Here is a 24242-nt window from a genome sequence, read left to right as displayed (position 1 = left end):
TATAACTCCAAGTATTCCGAAGTTACAAAACACTTATCTACCAAAACTCAAAAAGGAGCACACAAAATTGCATAGAAAATAAACATGTAAAAGGTCATAAATAAACCAAAATATAACCTGCTCCACATAATATACTGACTGCAGTGTCCTGGGCCTCTCCCATCCTTAGGTAGCTGGAAATTACAACAAAATAATACTTTTCACTTTTAGAAGCCACACTATCTCTCATACCAACCAACCAATTACTTCCTTATAGAGAATAGGAAATTAACCTGAATATCAGAAAAATATATATATATATATAGCATTACTGATGTAGAATCTTTATTTAAAGACAATAACTTCAATAGCAGAGGGAACTTTACCATTGCAGGCTTCAGATAACCTCTATATTTCTCAGATTTTATGCTAAATCATAAAATGCCATATTGTGTCTGAAGCTATTTTTTCAATAGTCCATTTTCTTAAATGGACTAGCAAAGCAGGAAATACTGAGGAAAATTTTGGCTCCCAAATCCTAAAGCCATTCTGATTATGCCTGGGTCATCAGGGGGACATCATCGGAACTACCAGAGGACTGGCAGAAATACCAGTGGTCTGGCCAGCTTATAAATTAGAAATTATACAGAATCCAATTTTATTTTTTTGTTAAGTAATTCCTATGAGGTTTTTGGGATGTCAATGTAAAGTCCTTTGATGTGTAATCTTTATCCATTAGATAGGGAACAATGCCAATCCCCATCATAAATACGTTCACAATCTGACACTGAAAATCCACTGTAGGGCATAGGACCTGCAAATAGGATATGAATCACACACATCCATCCACTCATTCAGACAATCCACAAATATTCATTTTTAAGTCTACTATATGCCAATAATGTACCGGGCTCTAAGATGCTAAACCATGCTAAATGCTGAAACAGACGTACACAGTTCTGGCCCTCCTGGAACTTATGACCTACAGAAGTGCCTTCATTGCAAATGGTCAGGACTCAGCCAATGCTATTATCATCAGCAGGTGACCAAATGATAGAGCTTGCTTTCTAAACAAGCTCCACACTCTTTGCTTTCAACATTTTTGCTTTCCTTCAAGCCACATAATCCAGTGGTCAGTTTCTCCCAGTTAGTGAGGTTTGGGGAAAATGTACCCAGTGAACAATTCCTTGTGGCCTCACTCTTTCCTCACACTCTCCTCTGTGCTCTTGAGCTAAAGAGACCTGGATTCAAGTCACTTGCTCTAACCTTATTATTTTAAAATAGGGCTGCTCCTGCTTTGAGGATTTCCACGGGATCAACACAGTCGCAAAGCAGCACTGAATCAGAAGCAGGTAAATTTCAAAATGACAGCTCTAAAAATATCCACTCTCCTTTTGTTCTCCTCCTATCCCTTTGCTCTGAACACCTCTGCTCTGAGGCTTTGCCTTTACCCTTCTCTGATTACTGCTCCAAAAGGGTTTCCAAGAACCGGGAGTATTTATGGTTTCACTTGCTCCCAAGTCCTTGGTGGAAAAGGATGCTTGCTTTCTGATTCTTACTAATTCCACACTCACATTGTTAACACAAAAATCATCATTTAAAAAAAAATTTCCTCAGCTTCATATTTCATCTGGGCCAACACTGAAAGAATATTTTCAAAGAAACAATATCCTCTCTCCTTTGCTCTTCTGAGTTTCACGTTTTTACCTCCAGTCTCATTTTCAACCCTTATTACGGGATGCATCACCAAAATAGAAGAAAGTTCTTTCTGCTTTCCCTGTACCAGCCAATTATTCTACTTTGTTCTGTCTCTAACGAACAGAATGCGAAATCAACACAAAGCCTGATTATGCGACCTCTTCCAAGGGAAAGGTCTGAGAGTTGTCTATTTACTAATGAAGCTCAGTGTGTATTAAGGGTTGACTGAAGCAATCATCAGGAATTTTCATCCCTTAAATTAGTGTTTTCCACCAGATGCACATCGTTCATTTCAGATAATATAACTTTTAAGTTCAGGATACAACTGGACAAAAGAAAAGAAAAAAAAGTAACCAACACAACATTTGCAGTAATAATACAGTAACAGCTATCATCCTTCCCTGAGGAATTCAGCCTACTTTATGGACACAATTTAGTACAAACTCATAAGAAAGCTAACAAAGCCCAAAACCACTTCACAATAGCATAGAGAGGTAAAGGTCAAAACTTATTACTGCCAGGCCCAGCAGACAATGGCACCTACCGGAAAGAGCACAGGACAGGAAAACCTGGAAGCCTGTGTTCCAGTTTCGGTTATTCCTGTAAGCATTGGTATGATCTGAGTGAACTCAGCCTGCCCTGCTTTTTCCGTTTATAAAAACCTACATCATCCTCTCATTAGAATGAAATGCCACATCTGAAAACTTGCAGATCTCTTTAGGAAAGAAACAAAACTCATGTTTCTAACCAAAATGGAATAATTCAGTCAATGGAGACATAATAAAAATCTGCCATAAAGCAACTCTTTACTTGAAATCTATCTTTTGTGGTGTATTTATATGGGTAAGGAGTGTAAGGATATCATAAGTAGAGTTACCAATTATTCCAGAAATCAAGGTCATTGAGTTCACATTCCAACTTTGACCTTGACCCAGGCTTACAGAGATGTAACATGTGCCAATACCTCATATCCACCATACATGGGAGAAACAAGGTATGCAGACAGATCTTCTTCTAAGTATCCCATATGTAGTGGTTTTAATACAAGGTCTCAGATTCGTTGCCATTCTTCACATCCAGATGTGGGCGTTTTCCCTTGAATTTGGGCAGGCTTTCCATGGCTTCAAACAATAGAGCAGGGGTCAGTAAATTATGGCTGGTGGGCCAAATCTAGGCCTCTACCGGCTTTTATAAATGAAGCTTTATTGGAACACAGCCATGTTCCTTAGTATATGTATTGTTTGTGTCTGTTTTCACATCACAGCAGCGGAGCTAAGTAGTTGCAAAAGAGACTGTATGGCGTGTAAAGCCTAAAATATTGACCGTCTCACACTTTATGGAAAAAGGTCTCCAACGCCTGCAATAGTATAAAGTGATGCTATGTAACATCTAAGACTAGGTCATAAAAGGTCATGCAGCTTTTGCATGATTCTCCTGGAATGCTTCAACCCTGAACGCTCATTCTTGGGATACTCTATCTTGAATCCTAACGACCACGTTATGAGAAGTCCAAGCCACATGGGCAGCCATCTATAGGCACTCCAGGCAACAGTCCTTGTTGGGCGCAGTGTTCAAGTCATCCCATCTCAACGGTCAGACATGTGAATTAAAATAATCTAGATGATTGCAGCCCCAGCCATTTGAATCCTCATGAGCTGAGGTTTCAGACATCAGTCACAGAGTAGAGACAAGCCATCTCCTCTGCGTACTGTTTGAATTGCTGAACCACAGAATCTGGGCACATATTAAAATTTTTGTTTATTTCACCACTAAGTTTGGACTTCTTTATTATGTAGCAATAGATAACTACAGCACTGTGTCTGTACACAGGAGATCTACATTTCACACAGCACATACTTTTAGATGTGAATGTTGACTGCTCAATTTCTAAGAAGAACGTATACACACATATAGGTACAAAATATTTATGTATATGTAAATATTAGACCTATATAAACTCATCTATATTATCCATAAAATGAGGGGCCCTTGATAATGGCTAACATTTCTTTTCGGTATTTATTGTGTTCCAAGAACTGATAAATTCTTGCATTGTGTGAATTTCCTCTTTTAACCCTCATAGCAACGCGCTGAGAGAAGTAATGTTATCTCTATATTATAGATGAGAAAACTGAGGCCAAAACAGATAACATGCTCAAGAGTACTCAACAAGTAAATTTTAGAGTCAAGATTGGAACCCAAGTTCTCAAGGTTTAAATCCCTTACTCTTAGTCACCAAGCTATATACTGAGTAAGGAGATGAAAGCTGAAGCCATTACCTCATGCTCAAGAAGTTAGACAGAAACTTAGCAGGCATGGTTGAAAGAAAACAGGACTTGGAGTCGTAAGTCCAGAGCCTGAGTTATGAAATGAATTCTCCTCTCATCTAGATATAGGTTTGTTTTTAGAAAATGAAAAAGATCACTGCATATTTTGATGGTTAATTTCTGTACTTAATGATTACAAAAGAATGGAATTTTACCAGGGAGCTATTTTGCAATGACATAACTTATTGATTCAAAATCAAACCTTTATTATAAATTCTTGATTCAAAATCAAATCTTTATTAAGTCTCCGTTGCATCAGAAGTCTTTCCCATTCTTCATTTCTTTTAAAACCCTTTCCTGTCTACTCTTGGCCAAAGCTTGAAGCCTAATTTAACATTTGGAAATAAAATAATGAAATAGTCATAACACAGCAATTCCAATGCCTACTGAAATGGAAGCTCTAAATAATTTTGCAGATGATTTAGGAAATTAAAAATATTTACATCATAGATGCAAAGAGAGAAGTTACTTGTGTCATAAAATAAATGGTGAGACAAAAAGTTTCTGGTCAAGTAGATTTGTTTAAATATGAACACTAATTTGAGCTCTATCCCGGTGCTAAAACCCAGTGACAGGTTGCATACAGTTTCTAAAGGGATAGTTCAGTGCATTGGGTCAAATTCATGCCATAAAATGTGGTATTATTAGTAGTACTAGAAGACAGAGTGTGACTGTCTTCTTTGGGACATAGATAAAGACCCCAAGTTAGACAATATCAAGGACAAGTTATGTAGAATAAGATATTATCTCAGTCCTTGGAACATGTCATCCAGGATTGAACAAGAGGTAGATTTATTATGAAGTACATGAAGCCAGAGACAGTAAGCAATGAGTGGTAGTTGGTTAAAATAGACAGGTTTTAGAAGTAGAGGCAGGGATGTAGAAAACAAACTTAGGGTTACCAGGGGATTGTGGTGGGGAGGCTAAATTGGGAGATTGGGGCTGAAATATACACACTGCTATACATAAAATAGATAACTAATAAGAACCTGCTCTTCTTATTAGCACAGGGAACTCCACTCAATACTCTGTAATGGGCTATTTGGAAATGACTCTAAAAAAAAAGTGGATATATGTATATGTATAACAGATTCACTTTGCTGTACACATGAAATTAACACAACACTGTAAATCAACTATATTCCAAGAAAAATTTTTAAAAAAATAGGTTTTAAGAACCATAGTCAGGGAGCAGTGTGGATTGGAAAGACCTGGCAAGAAATATTTCTGCATCCTCAGACAATGCTCCCCAAGCTGGCTATTGCAAGGGTGAGCATTTAAGAGATCTTTGACCTAAGGAGGACATGAGATTAACAATCAACCCCAATGTGCATGAATTATTCTCCTCTGTGTTATCAGAAATCAGATGGCATCCTAGAGCAAGGGTCAGCAGGTCTTTTCTGTAAAGGGTCAGGTAGTAAATATTTTGGATTTTGTGTACCATACCTCTCCGTTGCAACTGCCTATCTGCTGCTGTAGCACAGAAACAGCCATGCACCATACGTTAATGAATGGGTGTGGCTGTGTTCAAGCAAAATGTTATGTACAAAACCAGGAGTCAAGCGAGATCTGATCAGTGGGCCAGAGTTTGCGGACCCCAGTTCTGGGTCAGTGTTCACAGCTGAATGAGTCATGAGGCCTTAAGTTCCAGTTCTCATTGTACTACTTTCTACCTGGGTGAACTTGGGTTCATCCTTTTATTTATATGGGCCACTATATTAGTCAAGCTTCTCCAGAAAAACAGAACCAACAGCATGTGTATACAATGTGCCCATATATATTGATAGATATAGATCTAGATATCAATAATGATACCTAGATCTATATCCATATCTATATAAAGATAGAGAAAGAGACAGAGAGATTTTAAACAATTGGTTCACACAATAATAGAGGCTTGGTCAATTCAAAATCTGCAGCTTAGGCTGTCTAGAGACTCTAGGAAGAGTTGCAGTTCAATTTCTGTAAGTCTTCTTGCAGAATTCCTTTTTGCGACAGCGAGGTCAGTCTTTGTTTTATTAAGAGCTTCAACTGATTGGATGAGGCGCACCCATACTATGGAGGAGAATCTGCTTTACTCAAAGTCCAACACCAATGTAAATATGAATTTCATCCAAAAACACCATCACAGAGACTACCCTGGTGGCGCAGTGGTTAAGAATCCGCCTGCAAATGCAGGGGACACAGGTTTGAGCCCTGGTCTGGGAAGATCCCATGTGCCGTGGAGCAAATAAGCCAGTGCACCACAGCTACTGAGCCCGTGCACCTAGAGCCCATGCTCTGCAACAAGAGAAGCCACCGCAATGAGAAGCCTGCACACCACAACAAAGAGTAGCCTTCGCTTGCTGCAAATAGAGAAAGCCCACGTGTGACAACGAAGACCCAATGCAGCCAAAAATATAAATAAATAAATAAATAAATAAATAAATAAATAAATAAATAAATAAATAAAAATTGTAAAAAACACGAAAACACCATCACAGAAATATCCAGAATAATATCTGACCAAATAACTGGGCATGGTGGCCCAGACAAATTGACATAGAAAATTAACCACCTAAGCCATAGTTTTGTCATCTTTTACTGAGAAATTTGACTTATCTGAACTATTTTGATAACTAGAAGATACCTTCTAGAGGTAACACCCTCAGGTTTTTACATGGTAGGCAGCAGAGGGAAAGAGCCCATTTGTCCAGTCAGATGACACCTAAAGGATAAAATTCTGTCTTCTCTTTGCAACCCACAAGGATGAATACCAAAAATACATCACTTATATCTGCTTTAGCTAACATAGGATAGGTCTGGAACAGACCTATGCTCCCAGTAAGCCTCATGAAATGCTGTTTCATTAAGGGGAGACTTTACTTGCTAAGATTAGAGGCAAAAGAGGGTGGTGGATGAAACACTGCCCAAGGATATAAGTTCATGCAAGGAAGCAGGAGAGAGAATGGGTATCCGAAGATGTGCACTCTAAGCCAACACTAATTCCACAGCATCGGGTTATAATTCAGGGAGCACAACTGCTGGGGGTTTTTTCCCCCTCTTTTTTTCCCCCAAAGAGGGACAAATCAAGCATACTGACAAAGGAAGAGCATTAGTCACCACAGATAAATTCCTTTTTAGAGGTGATCTCGCAAATAATTTGGCTCAGTGTAGACTATGATTTGGTTCCAAAAACCATAAGCTAGAGCATTTCATTCCAGGTCCCTCCTCAAATATCCATGATAGGTAGAAATTTGGCATCAGTAGTTCTTGAAATCTCCCCAGGTGATTATAATATGCAACCAGGGCTGAGAATCTGGAGATGTAGAGAGAATTTAAATTGAACTTTAGTTAAACAGTAAAACAAGCTCTGACTCTACTGGCTGGAGCTAGAAAAGGGATAGGCATTTATTGGGATGAGAAGATAAAGAAAACCAGGGAGTAAATCAAATGCTTTACACCTGTGCTAAGCTAATTGTTACTCAGATAATTCAGACAATCTTACAGCACCTGAACCCTGAAATTCCTTAGTTCTGTTTAAAAAAAAGTAACTCTTCAAGGAACTGAACTCTGAGAATCATGTAAATCATAAAGAAAAAGAAGAAATCTTATTTTTTGAATTAGTTGATTTCATATATACTGTTTCACTTTCATGATATTAACTAGTTAGCTTTCTTTCCATTTTATGTTTGAGGAAAGTAAGGCTTTAAAAATCTCAGTAGGGCCTCCCTGGTGGCGCAGTGGTTGAGAGTCCGCCTGCCGATGCAGGGGATACGGGTTCGTGCCCCGGTCTGGGAGGATCCCATATGCCGCGGAGCGGCTGGGCCCGTGAGCCATGGCTGCTGAGCCTGCGCATCCGGAGCCTGTGCTCCGCAACGGGAGAGGCCACAACAGTGAGAGGCCCGCGTACCACAAAAAAAAAAAAAAAAAAAAAAAAAAAATCTCAGTAATTTTCTCAAGGTCACTTGTTAAGGGTGTGGTAGGCAGCATAATGGCTCCTAAAAATGCCCTCACCCTAATCCCTAGAACCTATTAATGTGTTACCTCACATGGTGAAGAGGACTTTGCAGATATGACTGAAGTTATAGACCTTGAGATAGAAAGAATATCCTGGATTACCTCATGGAACAAATCTAATTGCATGAGTCCTTAAAAGTAGAAAACCATTCCCAACTGTAGAAAGAGAAAGAGAGAGATGTCCTAATAGAAGCAGAATCAGAGAGATGCCACATTTTGGGTTTTGTAGGTGGAGAAAGGGGACTCTGAGTCAAGGACTACAAGGGACCGCTGGAAGCGGATAAAGTCCAGGGAACAGAAACACCCCTAAGAGCCTCCAGAAAAGAATGTAGCTCTGCCAACACTTTTTTTTTTCTTTTTTAACCATCTATATTGGAGTATAACGGATTTACAATGGTGTGTTAGTTTCTGCTTCATAACAAAGTGCATCAGCTATACGTATACATATATCCCCATATCTCCTCCCTCTTGCATCTCCCTACCACCCTCCATTCCCAATCGCACCCCTGTAGGTGGACACAAAGCACAGAGCTGGTCTCCCTGTGCTTTGCGGCTGTTTCCCACTAGCTATCTATTTTACATTTGGTAGTGTATATATGTCCATGCCACTCTCTCACTTCATCCCAGATCACCCTTCCCCCTCCCTGTGTCCACAAGTCCTCTCTCTATGGCTGCGTCTTTATTCCTGCCCTGCCCCCTAGGTTCTTCATAACCATTTTTTCTTTTTTTTTAGATTCCATATATATGTGTTAGCATACGGTATTTGTTTTTCTCTTTCTGACTTACTTCACTCTGTATGACAGTCTCTAGGTCAATCCACCTCACTGGAAATAACTCAATTTCATTTCTTTTTATGGCTAAGTAATATTCCATTGTATATATGTGCCACATCTTTATCCATTCATCTGTCGATCCTGCCAACACTTGTACTTTACTCAATTGAGGCCAATGTCAGACTTGTAAGGTAATAAATTTACATTGTTTTGAGTCACTATACTTGTGGTAATTTGTATGAAAGCAATAAAAAACTATTACAGGCAAGGGGTACAGGAGTCTTTTAAAGAGATTTATTGTGCCTGCTGCCACCTTGTTGGTACCCTTTTACATGCCAGCTAAGCAAAAAGGAGTCAGTGAAAAGGAAATTGGACCACAGAAATCAAGACAAATACCCTCAAGGAATCCACAGCTTTCCCAGCATGGTATAGAATGGTATTTGAGACACAAGCCGGGTGGATGAAAGGCTCTTGGTGCTGCAGCCAGGAGTCAGTGTTGTGCCTCTGAAGTGGGAGAGCTAACTTCAGGACACGGGTCCACAAGAGACCTCCCAGCTCCACATAATATCAAGCAGCGAAAATGTCCCAGAGATCTCCATCTCAACACCAGCACCCAGCTTCAGTCAACGACCAGCAAGATACAGTGCTGGTCACCCTATGCCAAGCAACTAGCAAGGCAGGAACACAACCCCACCCATTAGCAGAGAGGCTACCTAAAAACATAATAAGGCCACAGGCACCCCAAAACACACCACCAGACGTGGACCTGTCCACCAGAAAGACAAGATCGAGCCTCAACTACCAGAACACAGGCATTAGTCCCCCCCACCAGGAAGCCTACACAACCTACTGAAACAACCTTAGCCACGGGGGACAGACACCAAAAACAACGGGAACTACGAATCTGCAGCCTGCAAAAAGGAGACCCCAAACACAGTAACATAAGCAAAATGAGAAGGCAGAAAAACACACAGCAGGTGAAGGAGCAAGATAAAAACCTACCAGACCTAACAAATGAAGAGGTAATAGGCAGTCTACCTGAAAAAGAATTCAGAATAATGATAGTAAAGCTGATCCAAGATTCTATTTCCAAGATCCAAAATCTTGGAAATAGAATAGACAACATGCAAGAAACAGTTAACAAGAACCTAGAAGAACTAAAGATGAATCAAGCATCGATTAAAAACACAATAAATGAAATGAAAAATACTCTAGATGGGATCAATAGCAGAATAACTGAGGCAGAAGAACGGATAAGTGAGGTGGAAGATAAAATAGTGGAAATAACTGATGCAGAGAAAAATAAAGAAAAAAGAATGAAAAGAACAGAGGACAGTCTCAGAGACCTCTGGGACAACATTAAACGCACCAACATTCGAATTATAGGGGTTCCAGAAGAAGAAGAGAAAAAGAAAGGGACTGAGAAAATATTTGAAGAGATTATAGTTGAAAACTTCCCTAATATGGGAAAGGAAATAGTTAATCAAGTCCAGGAGGCACAGAGAGTCCCATACAGAATAAATCCAAGGAGAGATATGCCAAGACACATATTAATCAAACTGTCAAAAATTATACACAAAGAAGTCATATTAAAAGCAGCAAGGGAAAAACAACAAATAACACACAAGGGAATCCCCATCAGGTTAACAGCTGATCTCTCAGCAGAAACTCTACAAACCAGAAGGGAGTGGCAGGGCATAATTAAAGTGATGAAGGAGAGAAAGCTGCAACCAAGATTACTCTACCCAGCAAAGATCTCATTCAGATTTGATGGAGAAATTAAAACCTTTACAGACAAGCAAAAGCTGAGAGAGTTCAGCACCACCAAACCAGCTTTACAACAAATGCTAAAGGAACTTCTCTAGGCAAGAAACACAACAGAAGGAATATACCTACAATAACAAACCCAAAGCAATTAAGGAAATGGGAATAGGAACACACATATCAATAATTACCTTAAATGTAAATGGACTAAATGCTCCCACCAAAAGACACAGATTGGCTGAATGGATACAAAAACAAGACCCATATATATGCTGTCTACAAGAGACCCACTTCAGACCTAGAGACACATACAGACTGAAAGTAAGGGGATGGAAAAAGATATTCCATGCAAATGGAAATCAAAAGAAAGCTGGAGTAGGAATTCTCATATCAGACAAAATAGAGTTTAAAATAAAGACTATTAGAAGAGACAAAGAAGGACACTACATAATGATAAAGGGATCGATCCAAGAAGAAGATATAACAATTGTAAATATTTATGCACCCAACATAGGAGCACCTCAATACATAAGGCAAATACTAACAGCCATAAAAGGGGAAATCGACAGTAACACAATCATAGTAGGAGACTTTAACACCCCACTTTCACCAATGGACAGATCATCCAAAATGAAAATAAATAAGGAAACACAAGCTTTAAATGATACATTAAACAAGATGGACTTAGTTGATATTTATAGGACATTCCATCCAAAAACAACAGAATACACATTTTTCTCAAGTGCTCATGGAACATTCTCCAGGATAGATCGTATCTTGGGTCACAAATCAAGCCTTGGTAAATTTAAGAAAATTGAAATTGTATCAAGTATCTTTTCCGACCACAATGCTATGAGACTAGACATCAATTACAGGAAAAGATCTGTAAAAAATACAAACACATGGAGGCTAAACAATACACTACTCAATAACGAAGTGATCACTGAAGAAATCAAAGAGGAAATTAAAAAATACCTAGAAACAAATGACAATGGAGACACGACGACCCAAAACCTATGGGACGCAGCAAAAGCAGTTCTAAGGGGGAAGTTTATAGCAATAAAATCCCACCTTAAGAAACAGGAAACATCTTGAGTAAACAACCTGACCCTGCACCTAAAGCAATTAGAGAAAGAAGAACAAAAAACCCCCAAAGTTAGCAGAAGGAAAGAAATCATAAAGATCAGATCAGAAATAAATGAAAAAGAAATGAAGGAAATGATAGCAAAGATCAACCAAACTAAAAGCTGGTTCTTTGAGAAGATAAACAAAATTGACAAACCATTAGCTAGACTCATCAAGAAAAGAAGGGAGAAGACTCAAATCAATAGAATTAGAAATGAAAAAGGAGAAGTAACAACTGACACTGCAGAAATACAAAAGATCATGAGAGATTACTACAAGCAACTCTATGCCAATAAAATGGACAACCTGGAAGAAATGGACAAATTCTTAGAAATGCACAACCTGCCAAGACTGAATCAGGAAGAAATAGAAAATATGAACAGACCAATCACAAGCACTGAAATTGAAACTGTGATTAAAAATCTTCCAACAAACAAAAGCCCAGGACCAGATGGCTTCACAGGCGAATTCTACCAAACATTTAGAGAAGAGCTAACACCCATCCTTCTCAAACTCTTCCAAACAATATCAGAGGAAGGAACACTCCCAAACTCATTCTACAAGGCCACCATCACCTTGATACCAAAACCAGGCAAGGATGTCACAAAGAAAGAAAACTAAAGGCCAATATCACTGATGAACATAGATGCAAAAATCCTCAACAAAATACTAGCAAACAGAATCCAACAGCACATTAAAAGGATCATACACCATGATCAAGTGGGGTTTATTCCAGGAATGCAAGGATTCTTCAATATACGCAAATCAATCAACGTGATACAGCATATTAACAAGTTGAAGGAGAAAAACCATATGATCATCTCAATAGATGCAGAGAAAGCTTTCGACAAAATTCAACACCCATTTATGATAAAAACCCTGCAGAAAGTAGGCATAGAGGGAACTTTCCTCAACATAATAAAGGCCATATATGAAAAACCCACAGCCAACATTGTCCTCAATGGTGAAAAATTGAAACCATTTCCACTAAGATCAGGAACAAGACAAGGCTGCCCACTCTCACCACTCTTATTCAACCTAGTTTTGGAAGTTCTAGCCACAGCAATCAGAGGAGAAAAGGAAATAAAAGGAATCCAAATTGGAAAAGAAGAAGTAAAGCTGTCACTGTTTGCAGATGACATGATACTATACATAGAGAATACTAAAATGCTACCAGAAAACTACTAGAGCTAATCAATGAATTTGGTAAAGTAGCAGGATACAAAATTAATGCACAGAAATCTCTGGCAATCCTGTACACTAATGATGAAAAATCTGAAAATGAAATCAAGAAAACACTCCCATTTACCATTGCAACAAAAAGAATAAAATATCTAGGAATAAACCTACCTAAGGAGACAAGAGACCTGTATGCAGAAAATTATAAGACACTGATGAAAGAAATTAAAGATGATACAAATAGATGGAGAGATATACCATGCTCCTGGATTGGAAGAATCAATATTGTGAAAATGACTCTACTACCCAAAGCAATCTACAGATTCAATGCAATCCCTATCAAACTACCACTGGCATTTTTCACAGAACTAGAACAAAAAATTACAAAATTTGTTTGGAAAAACCAAAGACTCCGAATAGCCAAAGCAATCTTGAGAACGAAAAACGGAGCTGGAGGAATCAGGCTCCCTGACTTCAGACTATACTACAAAGCTACAGTAATCAAGACAGTGTGGTACTGGCATAAAAACAGAAAGATAGATCAATGAAACAGGATAGAAAGCCCAGAGATAAACCCACGCACATATGGTCAACTTATCTTTGATAAAGGAGGCAGGAATGTACAGTGGAGAAAGGACAGCCTCTTCAATAAGTGGTGCTGGGAAAACTGGACAGGGACATGTAAAAGTATGAGATTCGATCATTCCCTAACACCATACACAAAAATAAGCTCAAAGTGGATTAAAGACCTACATGTAAGGCCAGAAACTATCAAACTCTTAGAGGAAAACATAGGCAGAACACTCTATGACATAAATCACAGCAAGATCCTTTTGGACCCACCTCCTAGAGAAATGGAAATAAAAACAAAGATAAACAAATGGGACCTAATGAAACTTCAAAGCTTTTGCACAGCAAAGGAAACCATAAACAAGACCAAAAGAGAACCCTCAGAATGGGAGAAAATATTTGCAAATGAAGCAACTGACAAAGGATTAATCTCCAAAATTTATAAACAGCTCATGCAGCTCAATAGCAAAAAAACAAACAACCCAATCCAAAAATGGGCAGAAGACTTAAATAGGCATTTCTCCAAAGAAGATATACAGACTGCCAACAAACACATGAAAGAATGCTCAACATCATTAATCATTAGAGAAATGCAAATCAAAACTACAATGAGATATCATCTCACACCAGTCAGAATGGCCATCATCAAGAAATCTAGAAACAATAAATGCTGGAGAGGGTGTGGAGAAAAGGGAACACTCTTGCACTGCTGGTGGGAATGTGAATTGGTACAGCCACTATGGAGAACAGTATGGAGGTTCATTAAAAAACTACAAATAGAACTACCATATGATCCAGCAATCCCACTACTAGGCATATACCCTGAGAAAACCATAATTCAAAAAGAGACATGTACCAAAATGTTCATTGCAGCTCTATTCACAATAGCCCGGAGCTGAAAACAACCTAAGTGTCCATCATCGGATGAATGGATAAAGAAGATGTGGCACATATATACAATGGATTATTACTCAGCCATAAAAAGAAATGAAACTGAGCTATTTGTAATGAGGTGGATAGACCTAGAGTCTGTCATACAGAGTGAAGTAAGTCAGAAAGAGAAAGATAAATACCGTATGCTAACACATATATATGGAATTAAAAAAAAAAATGTCATGAAGTACCTAGGGGTAAAACGGGAATAAAGACACAGACCTACTTGAGAATGGACTTGAGGATATGGGGAGGGGGAAGTGTAAGCTGTGACAAAGCGAAAGAGAGGCATGGACATGTATACACTACCAAACGTGAGGTAGATAGATAGTGGGAAGCAGCCGCAGAGCACGGGGAGATCAGCTCGGTACTTTGTGACCGCCTGGAGGGGTGGGATGGGGAGGGTGGGAGGGAGGGAGATGCATGAGGGAAGGGATGTGGGAACGGATGTACATGTATGACTGATTCACTTTGTTATAAAGCAGAAACTAATAAAAAAATAAAATAAAAATAAAAACTATTACAGGGGTCCTACAGGAGCCAGGCTACATATTTATACTTAAGTATTTCTGAAATGAATTTAACCTTGTGATTGACAGCAGCAGCAGGTTCCAAGGGATCCCACCACACACCTGAGGCAAAAGCAGCCTAATACAAAGCAGTGACAGCAGCAGGTCACTGCCCCACACTTGGGGTAGAGGGGGACTTGATCTACTGTAGCAGCAGCATAGCCTGAATGGGAACCCATCCTCCTGTGGCACTAGTCCCATCAACATTAGTCTAATCTGCTAGCACCTGCTGCGCCAAACAGGCCCAACATATACAAACCCTCCAACTCAGCAGCATTAAGTGAGCCAGACTCAGTGTTTCCTGAAACTCATATCCAATGGCACTGGAAAGCTCAGATATCACCTAATGTTATGAAAACATAAAAAAAACAACAACAGAAGACTGGGAACTTCAGAAAGGAAAGGGGAACAATGGAATGGGTGAAAACAAATGGGGTAAATATAAGAGACGATCATTAGCCTCATGAGTTTCTTAAATACTATCTGATGGTCAAAGCAAATATTATGACACCATCTGATGTGGTTCTCAATGTAGAGAAAGGAAATACTACAGAAAATCATACTTTAAAACTGGGGAATATTAAGAGACTAAATGGAAGTAAAATTTTGAAACTTCACTTGAAGTAATAAAACACTGATTCCAGTAGGCTATGGTAAGTTACATATGTATACTGTGATGCCAAAAGCAACCACTAAGAAAACTATACAAACAGTACACACAAATGATTATAAATAAATTAAATTAAAATGGACTTATTAAAAAATGTTTAAGTAACCCACAAGAAGGCAAAATAACAGAAACACAAGATTGAGAAACTAAGGTAAAAGACAAAACAAAAAATAAAATGGTAGACCTAATCTTTAACATAGCAATAATTACATTAACTGTAAATGATCTAAATAACCAAGTCAAAGACAGAGATTGGAAGAGTAGATTAAAAATTCACAAGCATGATCCAACTATATACTGTCTATAAGAAGTTTACTTTAAACATCATGATATAGGTAGTTCAAAGTAAAAGGAAGATAATGATATATCATGTGAACGTTAATCAGAAAAAGTAGGAAAGGCTATATTAATATCAGATAAAGTAGCCTTCAGAGAAAAGGAAATTATTAGGGGCAAACAGGGTCATTACATAAAGATAACAGGAATAATCCACCTAGATGACCTAATGATACTAAATGTGTATGCACCAAACAACAGAATTTCAAAATACATGAAGCAAACACTGAAAAAAGTAGTAAAAGGAGAAAATTTTAAATCCACAATTATTATTTGAGACTTCAGCACAGCAATTTATAGAACTACCAGAGAGAAAAATCAGCAAGAATATGGAAGAAATGAAAACATCATCAATCAATAGGATATAACTGACATTTAAAGAACACACTCAGTAACAGCAGAATACATATTCAAGTGTCCATGGAATATTCACTCATATACTATATACTGGGCAATAAAAAGAACCTTAGCAGATTTAAATTGTAATGTGCCTAAGTGTTGGATGCTAAGACTCAGAGGTTTTCTTATTTCTTTCATTTATATATTCATAAAAAAATTAGCAGATTTAAAAGAATTAAAATCATAGAGTATGTTCTCTAGCCATAATGGAATCAGACTAGAAATCAATAACGGAAAGACAACAGGAAAGTCTTCAGTCACGTGAAAACTAAACATCACAATTCCAAATAACTCATGGGTAAAAAAGACAGCATCAAGGAAATATTTTTTAATGCATAGAATAAAAGAAAATGGAGATATAACAGATCAAAGTTTGCAGAATGAAGTGAAAGCAATGCTGAAAGGGAAGTTTATAGCACTAAATTGGGAAAGAAAGTATTTCAAAGCAATAATCTAATTTTCTATATTACAACAGTAAAAAAGGAAGAGGAAAAAACACTAAACAAGCAGAAAGAAGGAAATAATAAAGATGAAATAGCAATCCATGAAACTGAAAACAGGAAAATAGGGGGGAAAAATCAATGAAACAAAAGGCTGGTTTTTGGAAATAAACAACCTAATCAATAAAGATCTAGCAAGACTGATAAAGATAAAAAGATGGATGGCACAAATCACAGATATCAGAAATGCAACCAGGGATACCATGACATATCCTGCAGGTTAATAAGGGACAAGTTGTTATGAACAAGTCTACACTATAAATTCAAAAATGTAGATGAAATGGGCCAATGCTTCTACACTCAAAACTACCAAAACTCAGCCAAGATGAAATAGATAATCTCAATTTTCCTGTAACCATTAGAAACACTGATTTTTCATTTAAAAACTCCCAAAAGGAATATTCAGGCTTAGATGTTTCACTTTTACCCAAGACATAAAGAATTAACACCAATTTTACATGATTTGAGAAGAAAGAGAAGTAGAAGGAACAGTTCCTAATTAAATTTATGAAGCCAGTATTACCTTGATACCAAAACCGGACAGGGATAGGATAGAAAGAAGAAAACTACAGACCAATATTTTTTATGAAATTGGCTATAAAAATCCTCTGCCAAATATTAGCAAATTAAATCCAGAAATATATAAAAAGAATAATATACCATGACCAAGTGGCATTTATTCTAGTTATGCAAAGTTGGTTAAATATTTGAAAATCAAACAATGTTATCCACCATATCCAATAGATTAAAGGGAAAAGTCATGTGATCCTATCCAATAATGCAGAGAAAGCACTTGACAAAATCCAATCCCATTCATGATTGTAAAAAAAGAAGAAAAAAGAACTCCAAGCAAACTAGGAATAGAAAAGGAACATACTGAAACTCATAAAGATGATCTACAAACAACCTATACTGACATTATATTTAACTGTGAAAGACTGAATGCTTTCTCTGTAAGATCAGAAACAAGGCACGGATATCTACTCTCACCAATTTTATTAAATATATTACTGGAGGTTCTAGTAAGAAAATAAAGCAAAAATAAATAAATACATAAATTTAAAAGTTAAATTTTTAAAAAGTTCATTTAAAAGATAAAAGGACTATTCCTACTATGTTGAATAGGAAGGAATATATCCTACTGAATGTTGAATAGTAATATATCCTATTATATTGCCTAAGGAAAAGTAAAACTGTCTGTGTCTGAAGATGAGATGATAATCTAAATGGAGAAAATACCAAGGAATCCACAAAAAGCTTGAGAAATAATATTAGTTTGTAAATGTTTTAGAGTACAAGATCAACACAATTTTATCACATTATATATTAATAACAAATGTGTAGAAGCTTAAAGTAAAATATGTGATGCCATTTACAACTGACCTAAATAAATACTTAAATACAAGCCCACTAAGACATTTATAGGACCTCTATACTGAAAATTACAAAATGCTGATGAAGAAAAATTTTAAAGTCCCAAACAAATAGGGAGACATACCTTGTTCATGGATTAGAAAACACAACATAATAAAGATGTCAATTCTCCCCAAGAGGCTTAACACAATTACTCTTAAAATGCCCTCAAGGTTTTTGCGGATATAGACAAGCTTTTTCTAAGATTTATATGGTAAGAAGAGGCTGAAGAATAGCTAAAACAATTTGTAAAGGAAGATTAAAATGGGAGGAATTAATCCACCCAATTTCAAGACTTTGCAGTAATTTTGGACGGTAGATACATAGATCAATGGAATGGAATAGAGAACCCAGAAATAGACTGACATAAATACATTTAACCTGTTTTTGACAGCAGTGCAAAAGCTATCAAGGAAGAATAGACATTTCAAAAAATGGTACTGAAACAGTTGGACATCCCTCGACAAAAACAAACAAAAAATGAACCTTAACCTAAACCTCCACACCTTACACAAAAATTAAATCAAAGTGGATCATAATCTGAAATGTAAAAGCAGGACATTTTTAGAAAAAGAAATAGGAGAAAATCTTTGGCATCTAGAACTAGGTGAATAATTCTTAGACTTGACACCGAAAGTATGATCAATAAAAGCAAAAACTGATCAATTGGATCTCATCAAAATGAGTTAAAAATGCTTCATAGAAGATCCTTTTAAGTGGATGAAAACTCAAATTACACAGTGGGAAAACATATTTGAAAATCCCATATGAGACAGATGACTTGTATCTATAATATACAAAGAACTCTCCAAACAACTTAAAAAAATCCAACTAGAAAATAGGCAGAAGACAGGAACAGACATTTCATGGAAGAGAATATACACATGGCAAAGAAGCACATGAAAAGATGCTCAACATCATTAGCATTAGGGAAATGCAAATTAAGACCATAATGAGATATCAGAGAATAACTAAAATTATAGTGACAACATCAAATGCTGGCGAGTACGTAGAAAAGTTTTATCACCTCACTGGTGGGAAAATAAAATGGTTTAGCCACTCTGAGAAACAGCTTGACAGTCTCTTTTAATCCTAAAAGTAGATTCACCCTACAACGCAGTACTTGTACTCTTGAGCATTTATCCAAAAGAAACAAAAACTTAATTAAGTTCCCACAGAAACTTACACATAAATGTTCATAGCAGTTTTATTTATAATAGCCAAAAACTGGCAACTACCCAAATGTCTTTCAATGGATGAATGTTGAAACAAATTGTGATAAAATCTTATGATAGAATACTACAGAGCAACGAAAAGGAACAAATTATTAATATATGCAAAAATTAAAATGAACTTCAAGGGAATGATGCTGAAGAAAAAATTTTTAGAAGCCAATCTCCGAAGATTAAGTAATTCATGATTATGTTTACATATTATTCTTAAAATAACAAAACTGTGGAGATGGAGAACAGATTAGAAGTTGCCAAGGGTTAGAGATGGGGGTAGAAGGTACAGTGGGGAAACTTTGTGAGGTTTTTGTGGTCCCAGTACAAATAATACAGCACTCTTGGTTTTAATCCCTAAAGATGTTTAAAAACAATTCCTAATAAGAGTTGTCCAGATATTTAGCAATGGCAGCAGATTACAGGTATAGCTCCCCAACATGACAACTTCAAAAGAGATTGTACTAATTCAATGCATATGTTAATTTTAAAAAGGCCAGTCACAGTACTTAAATGGTATATATCTTAACGATATTATTCTAAGTGTCTAGCTATACCAGATGGACTAGCAGGATTTTCTGTACATTCAATCTTATTTAAGACAGTAAATCTTATAATAAGAGAGTTAAAAAAAGAAAAAGAAAAAACAACAAACCTCAACTACAGTTGGATATTCTCATAGGAAGATGAGGTGAAAATATGTAGCAGTGGTTCAAAAGCTTAAGCAGTGGCACCTAAATTTGGCTGCATATTAGAATCATCTGAAGCACTTTTTAAAAACCCTCACACTGACTGTTGGTCATCCTAGACCAATAAAATAATTTTAAATCTCCTCAGACGATGCCAGTGTCTAGCCAGAACTGAGAACCAGCGGACTAAGCAGCAGGGGATGTTTCTACAAAGATTTCTTAACAATAAGTCCTTTCACCCAATCAGATTTACCTTCCCACAAAGGGGTAAAGAAGGCTAGATGCTGTCCATACTTGCTTAGCTTTAATTAGCACTTGTGACTTGCCCAAATCCTAGATCATGTTTCCCCTAAATTTCATGTTATTCCCTAAGTTTTTCAAATCCAGGGCTAAGGGGTTTGCCAGGATGAGATTTTAAGTGTTCACACAGGGGAAGTCCCTGGCAAACCAGGACAGCGGTCACTACATTGAAATGTAAAGCATCCTAAATAACCCTGCCACTGCTCCCAGATACTAGTCTGTGCCAACCAGTGGAGAAAAGGCATTCTCCATTACTACCACGGCAAATGCTGCTGTACTTGCCTTGGCTACTCCCTATCTTTTCCAGGCGTCACTCCCCTTCACCTGCTGGTGGACGCTTTGGCCAGCTGACAATGCAGATATCTTCAAACTTTAAGGTGAATAAAAATCATATGGAGGGCCTGTTATAACAGAGATCACTGAGCCCCACTAGAGTTGCTGATTCCATAGGGCTGGGATAGGGCCCTAAAACTTGAATATCTGACACATTATCAGGGGACGCTGGTAAAGCTGGTCAGCTTGTTACCGAATGCAGGTTCGTGTGTCTGAAGCACAGTGAGGCCAAACAAACCTAAAGGTTGGAGTCTGGAGAAGAGAAAGGTTTATTGCAGGATCGAGCAAGGAGAGGGGTGGTCCGTGTTCCAAAACCCCTGAAATCTCCAAAGGATTTCAGCAAAGCATTTTTTTTTTTTTTTTTTTTTTTTTTTTTTTTTTTTTTTTTGCGGTACGCGGGCCTCTCACTGTTGTGGCCTCTCCCGTTGCGGAGCACAGGCTCCGGATGCGCAGGCTCAGCGGCCATGGCTCACGGGCCCAGCCGCTCCGCGGCATATGGGATCCTCCCAGACCGGGGCACGAACCCGTATCCCCTGCATCGGCAGGCGGACTCTCAACCACTGCGCCACCAGGGAGGCCCTCAGCAAAGCATTTTTAAAGGCCAGGTGAGGGAGGGACATCCCAGGGCATGTGATCAGCTCGTGCACAATCCTCTGATTGGCTGATGTTGAGGCCACAAGGCAGGTAACATTATCCATCCTTAGGTGCCAGAAGGTCTGGGGGCTACGTGCTCATGATCATCAAGGAGTTCATTTCTTCCATTGGGTGGTGGTTTTTAGTGTCTGAAAACTCAAGAAATATGCCTGAGATACTATTATCTGAGTACTTCAGAGAGAAACTACAATAGAGGATATGGGGGATGGGTCTGTCCTAGGAAGGCCCCATAGGGTACTGCTTGGTTACAAGGTGACCATACTTTGAGAACCACTGCTCTAGTGGCTTGGAATGTTAAGAAAGTAATGGAAGAATCCCTTCCCAGATCTAGATTCCAGTATCACCAGCTATTTTGGTGGGAGGAAGGGTAAGTTTTGTCCTTGCTTGGACTTCTTGTTCATTTATATCAAAGCCTATTTGAGGCAGTGCGTTCGGCAGTCCTGCAGATCTGTCTTTTGCTTCAACAGTGTTTGGAATGAACAGACCCAGGGACGCTCCTTGCTCCAGCCCCCGACCACCCTCCAACCTTTCTTCCTTTCGCAACCTTTGGAATCAGACACTCAGCTATCCTCAGCCTCCAGGACAGGCCAACACCATTCTTTGAGCTTAGCTCCTTATCACTGATCAACCACGAGTTCCCAGGTTCGTCAGAATTATTCCACCGAGGTGGAGGCCGCCGTCCACCGCCTGTTCAACATGCATCTGTGGACACTTACCTCTCTGAGCATCTATTTCGACAGCAACAATGGGACTCTGGACAGTATGGGCCACATTTTTCGCCAACTGGCTGAGGAGAAGTGTGAGGGCGCCCAGCGCCTCTTGAAAATGCAAAACCAGTGCTGCGGCCGCGCCCTCTTCCAGGATGCGCGGAAGCCTTCTCAGGATGAGTGGGGTAAAACCCAGGATGCTGTGGAAGCCGCCATTCTTAGGGAGAAGAATCGGAACCAGGCACTATCGGATCTGCGCGCCCTGGGTCCTGCCCGTGCAGACTCCCAGCTCTGTGACTTCCTGGAGAGCCGCTTCCTGGAGGAGCAGGTGAAACTCATCCAGAAGATGGGCGACCACCTGACCAACCTCCGCAGGCTGGCTGGTCCGCAGGCTGTGCTGGGCGAGTATCTCTTTGAAAGGCTCACCCTCGAGCCAAACAGGAGTCTCTGAAGTCCAGCCGCGTCTGAGGAGACCCTCTGGTGTCAGAGCTTCTGCCTGAAGCCCCGCTCTGCAGCCACTAGGCAGCTTTGTAACCGCCCTGGAGCCCTCTCCCAAGCCTTGGACCAGATGGAAACAATAACGCTTTTTGCAGAAGGAAAAAAAAAAAGCCTATTTGAAATACAAACAGAATAAAGCGAAAAAAAGAAATATATACATATATTCACGTTCTTTTAACATATGAATTGCCCCACTTTATCTGTGTGAAGTAAGTTTGTTCCCATTATTGGGCTGGTTCTCAAGCTTTGCTGCTCGTTTGAATTACCTAAAGAGCTTTGAAGAAAAACATTGGTGTCTGGGTCCCAGCCCCAGAGATTTTGATTCAGTAGGTCTAGGCAGGAGCCTGGGCACAGGGAGGTCTCAGAGTTCCCCAGGTGATTCTAATGTGCAGCAACTTTGTGAACCACCTCTTGGCTTCAATGCAGCTAGTCATCAGATATTAAATCTAAGACACATGGACTACTAGTGCGTGAGCTCTGTCGCTAGGTGTATTCCATTTTCTTCCTCCTGGAAGATTCGTGCCAGGGAAAATGATTGATAGTTGTGTTACTTCTCTGAAATGGATGGAAATTTCCAATTAGCGTGAACAGGGGAGGGTGAATGGGTGAATGCAATAAGGTGTATCATTTACGTATTGCCCTATGTGTATGGCTAGAAGCTTTTGCAACTGAGGTCTGCCCTACTTTTCATGCTAATGGTAATGCTTGTCCTCCTAATGCAGCTGTAAACTTTATAAGCCCATAGGTAGACAGCATCACAAAATATTTACCCCTCCCCACTGGCCCACTCTCAAGCTTCACTCCCCTTCCCCAATACACAAATGTACATCAATGCACTTGAGACCAATATCAACATACTGACCTTCAATTCTTCTACTTTGCAGCTTCCCTCTTATCAGGAGATGTCAGCATTTAGCGCAAGGACAAATGCTTGCCTCTTGAGGAGTAATGTAGACAAAGCCTCCAAGAGACAAATAGCCCTTAGGGAGGGGGAAAAAGTCTTTCAAAAAGGTTGATGCCCAGAGGAGGCATTTTCAGTCACCTCAGCTTAGAGGTCAAATATCCAAAATTAAAAAGGTTAAAAAAAAGAAGAAGAAAGCAAGGAAGAAAAGAAGGAAACAATTTTCTTATCTCATAGTAATAAGGCAGTTTTCCTTAAAAAAAAAAAAAAGACTTAAGCCTTAAATTCTCTTTCCTAATCAAAATGTGCTTTTCCATCTTTAGACTATTCCTCTTATATCCTGTATTATTCATGATGTTTAATTCTTGAAATGGCACATGGCTGAAAACAGAAGCTAACCTCTTGTTCACTATGAATTAAATCTTCTTTTCCTAGGACCCGTCTACAATGCACAATTTGGGGTTGGCCAACATAATTATTTTCTCTGAAATACGTTACAGCATTTTGCCTTTTCAATATATAGTTATACAATACATTGTTAACACAACATATTTAATATACTCAATATAGTAAATACAACTATAACACACATGATATGATGCCACTTTGGTGATTTTCTTCATCCATGTAAGTCTGAAATTTGACAGTATAGTTTTCATATTCTAATGAGCTGAGTATTACCTTTGCAAGGATAGAAAAATAA

The 24242-nt window shown here is 38.5% G+C and overlaps 1 protein-coding gene across 1 annotated transcript; it reads left to right on the top strand.

Annotated features, from left to right (window-relative positions):
- Positions 1-914: 914 nt before the first annotated feature.
- LOC307065603 (ferritin light chain-like) lies at positions 915-22591 on the top strand (the record flags this gene model as incomplete). Its single annotated transcript, XM_079722478.1, has 4 exons — positions 915-1021; positions 1264-1331; positions 2199-2289; positions 22069-22591. 4 exons carry the CDS (start codon positions 915-917, stop codon positions 22589-22591), a joined length of 789 nt encoding a protein of 262 aa, XP_079578604.1.
- Between the last annotated feature and the right edge of the window lie 1651 nt (positions 22592-24242).

The sequence above is a fragment of the Hyperoodon ampullatus genome (genome assembly GCF_949752795.1).
Source record: "Hyperoodon ampullatus genome assembly, chromosome: 2".
NCBI lineage: Eukaryota > Metazoa > Chordata > Mammalia > Artiodactyla > Ziphiidae > Hyperoodon > Hyperoodon ampullatus.
This window is presented reverse-complemented; position numbering and strand designations above follow the sequence as displayed.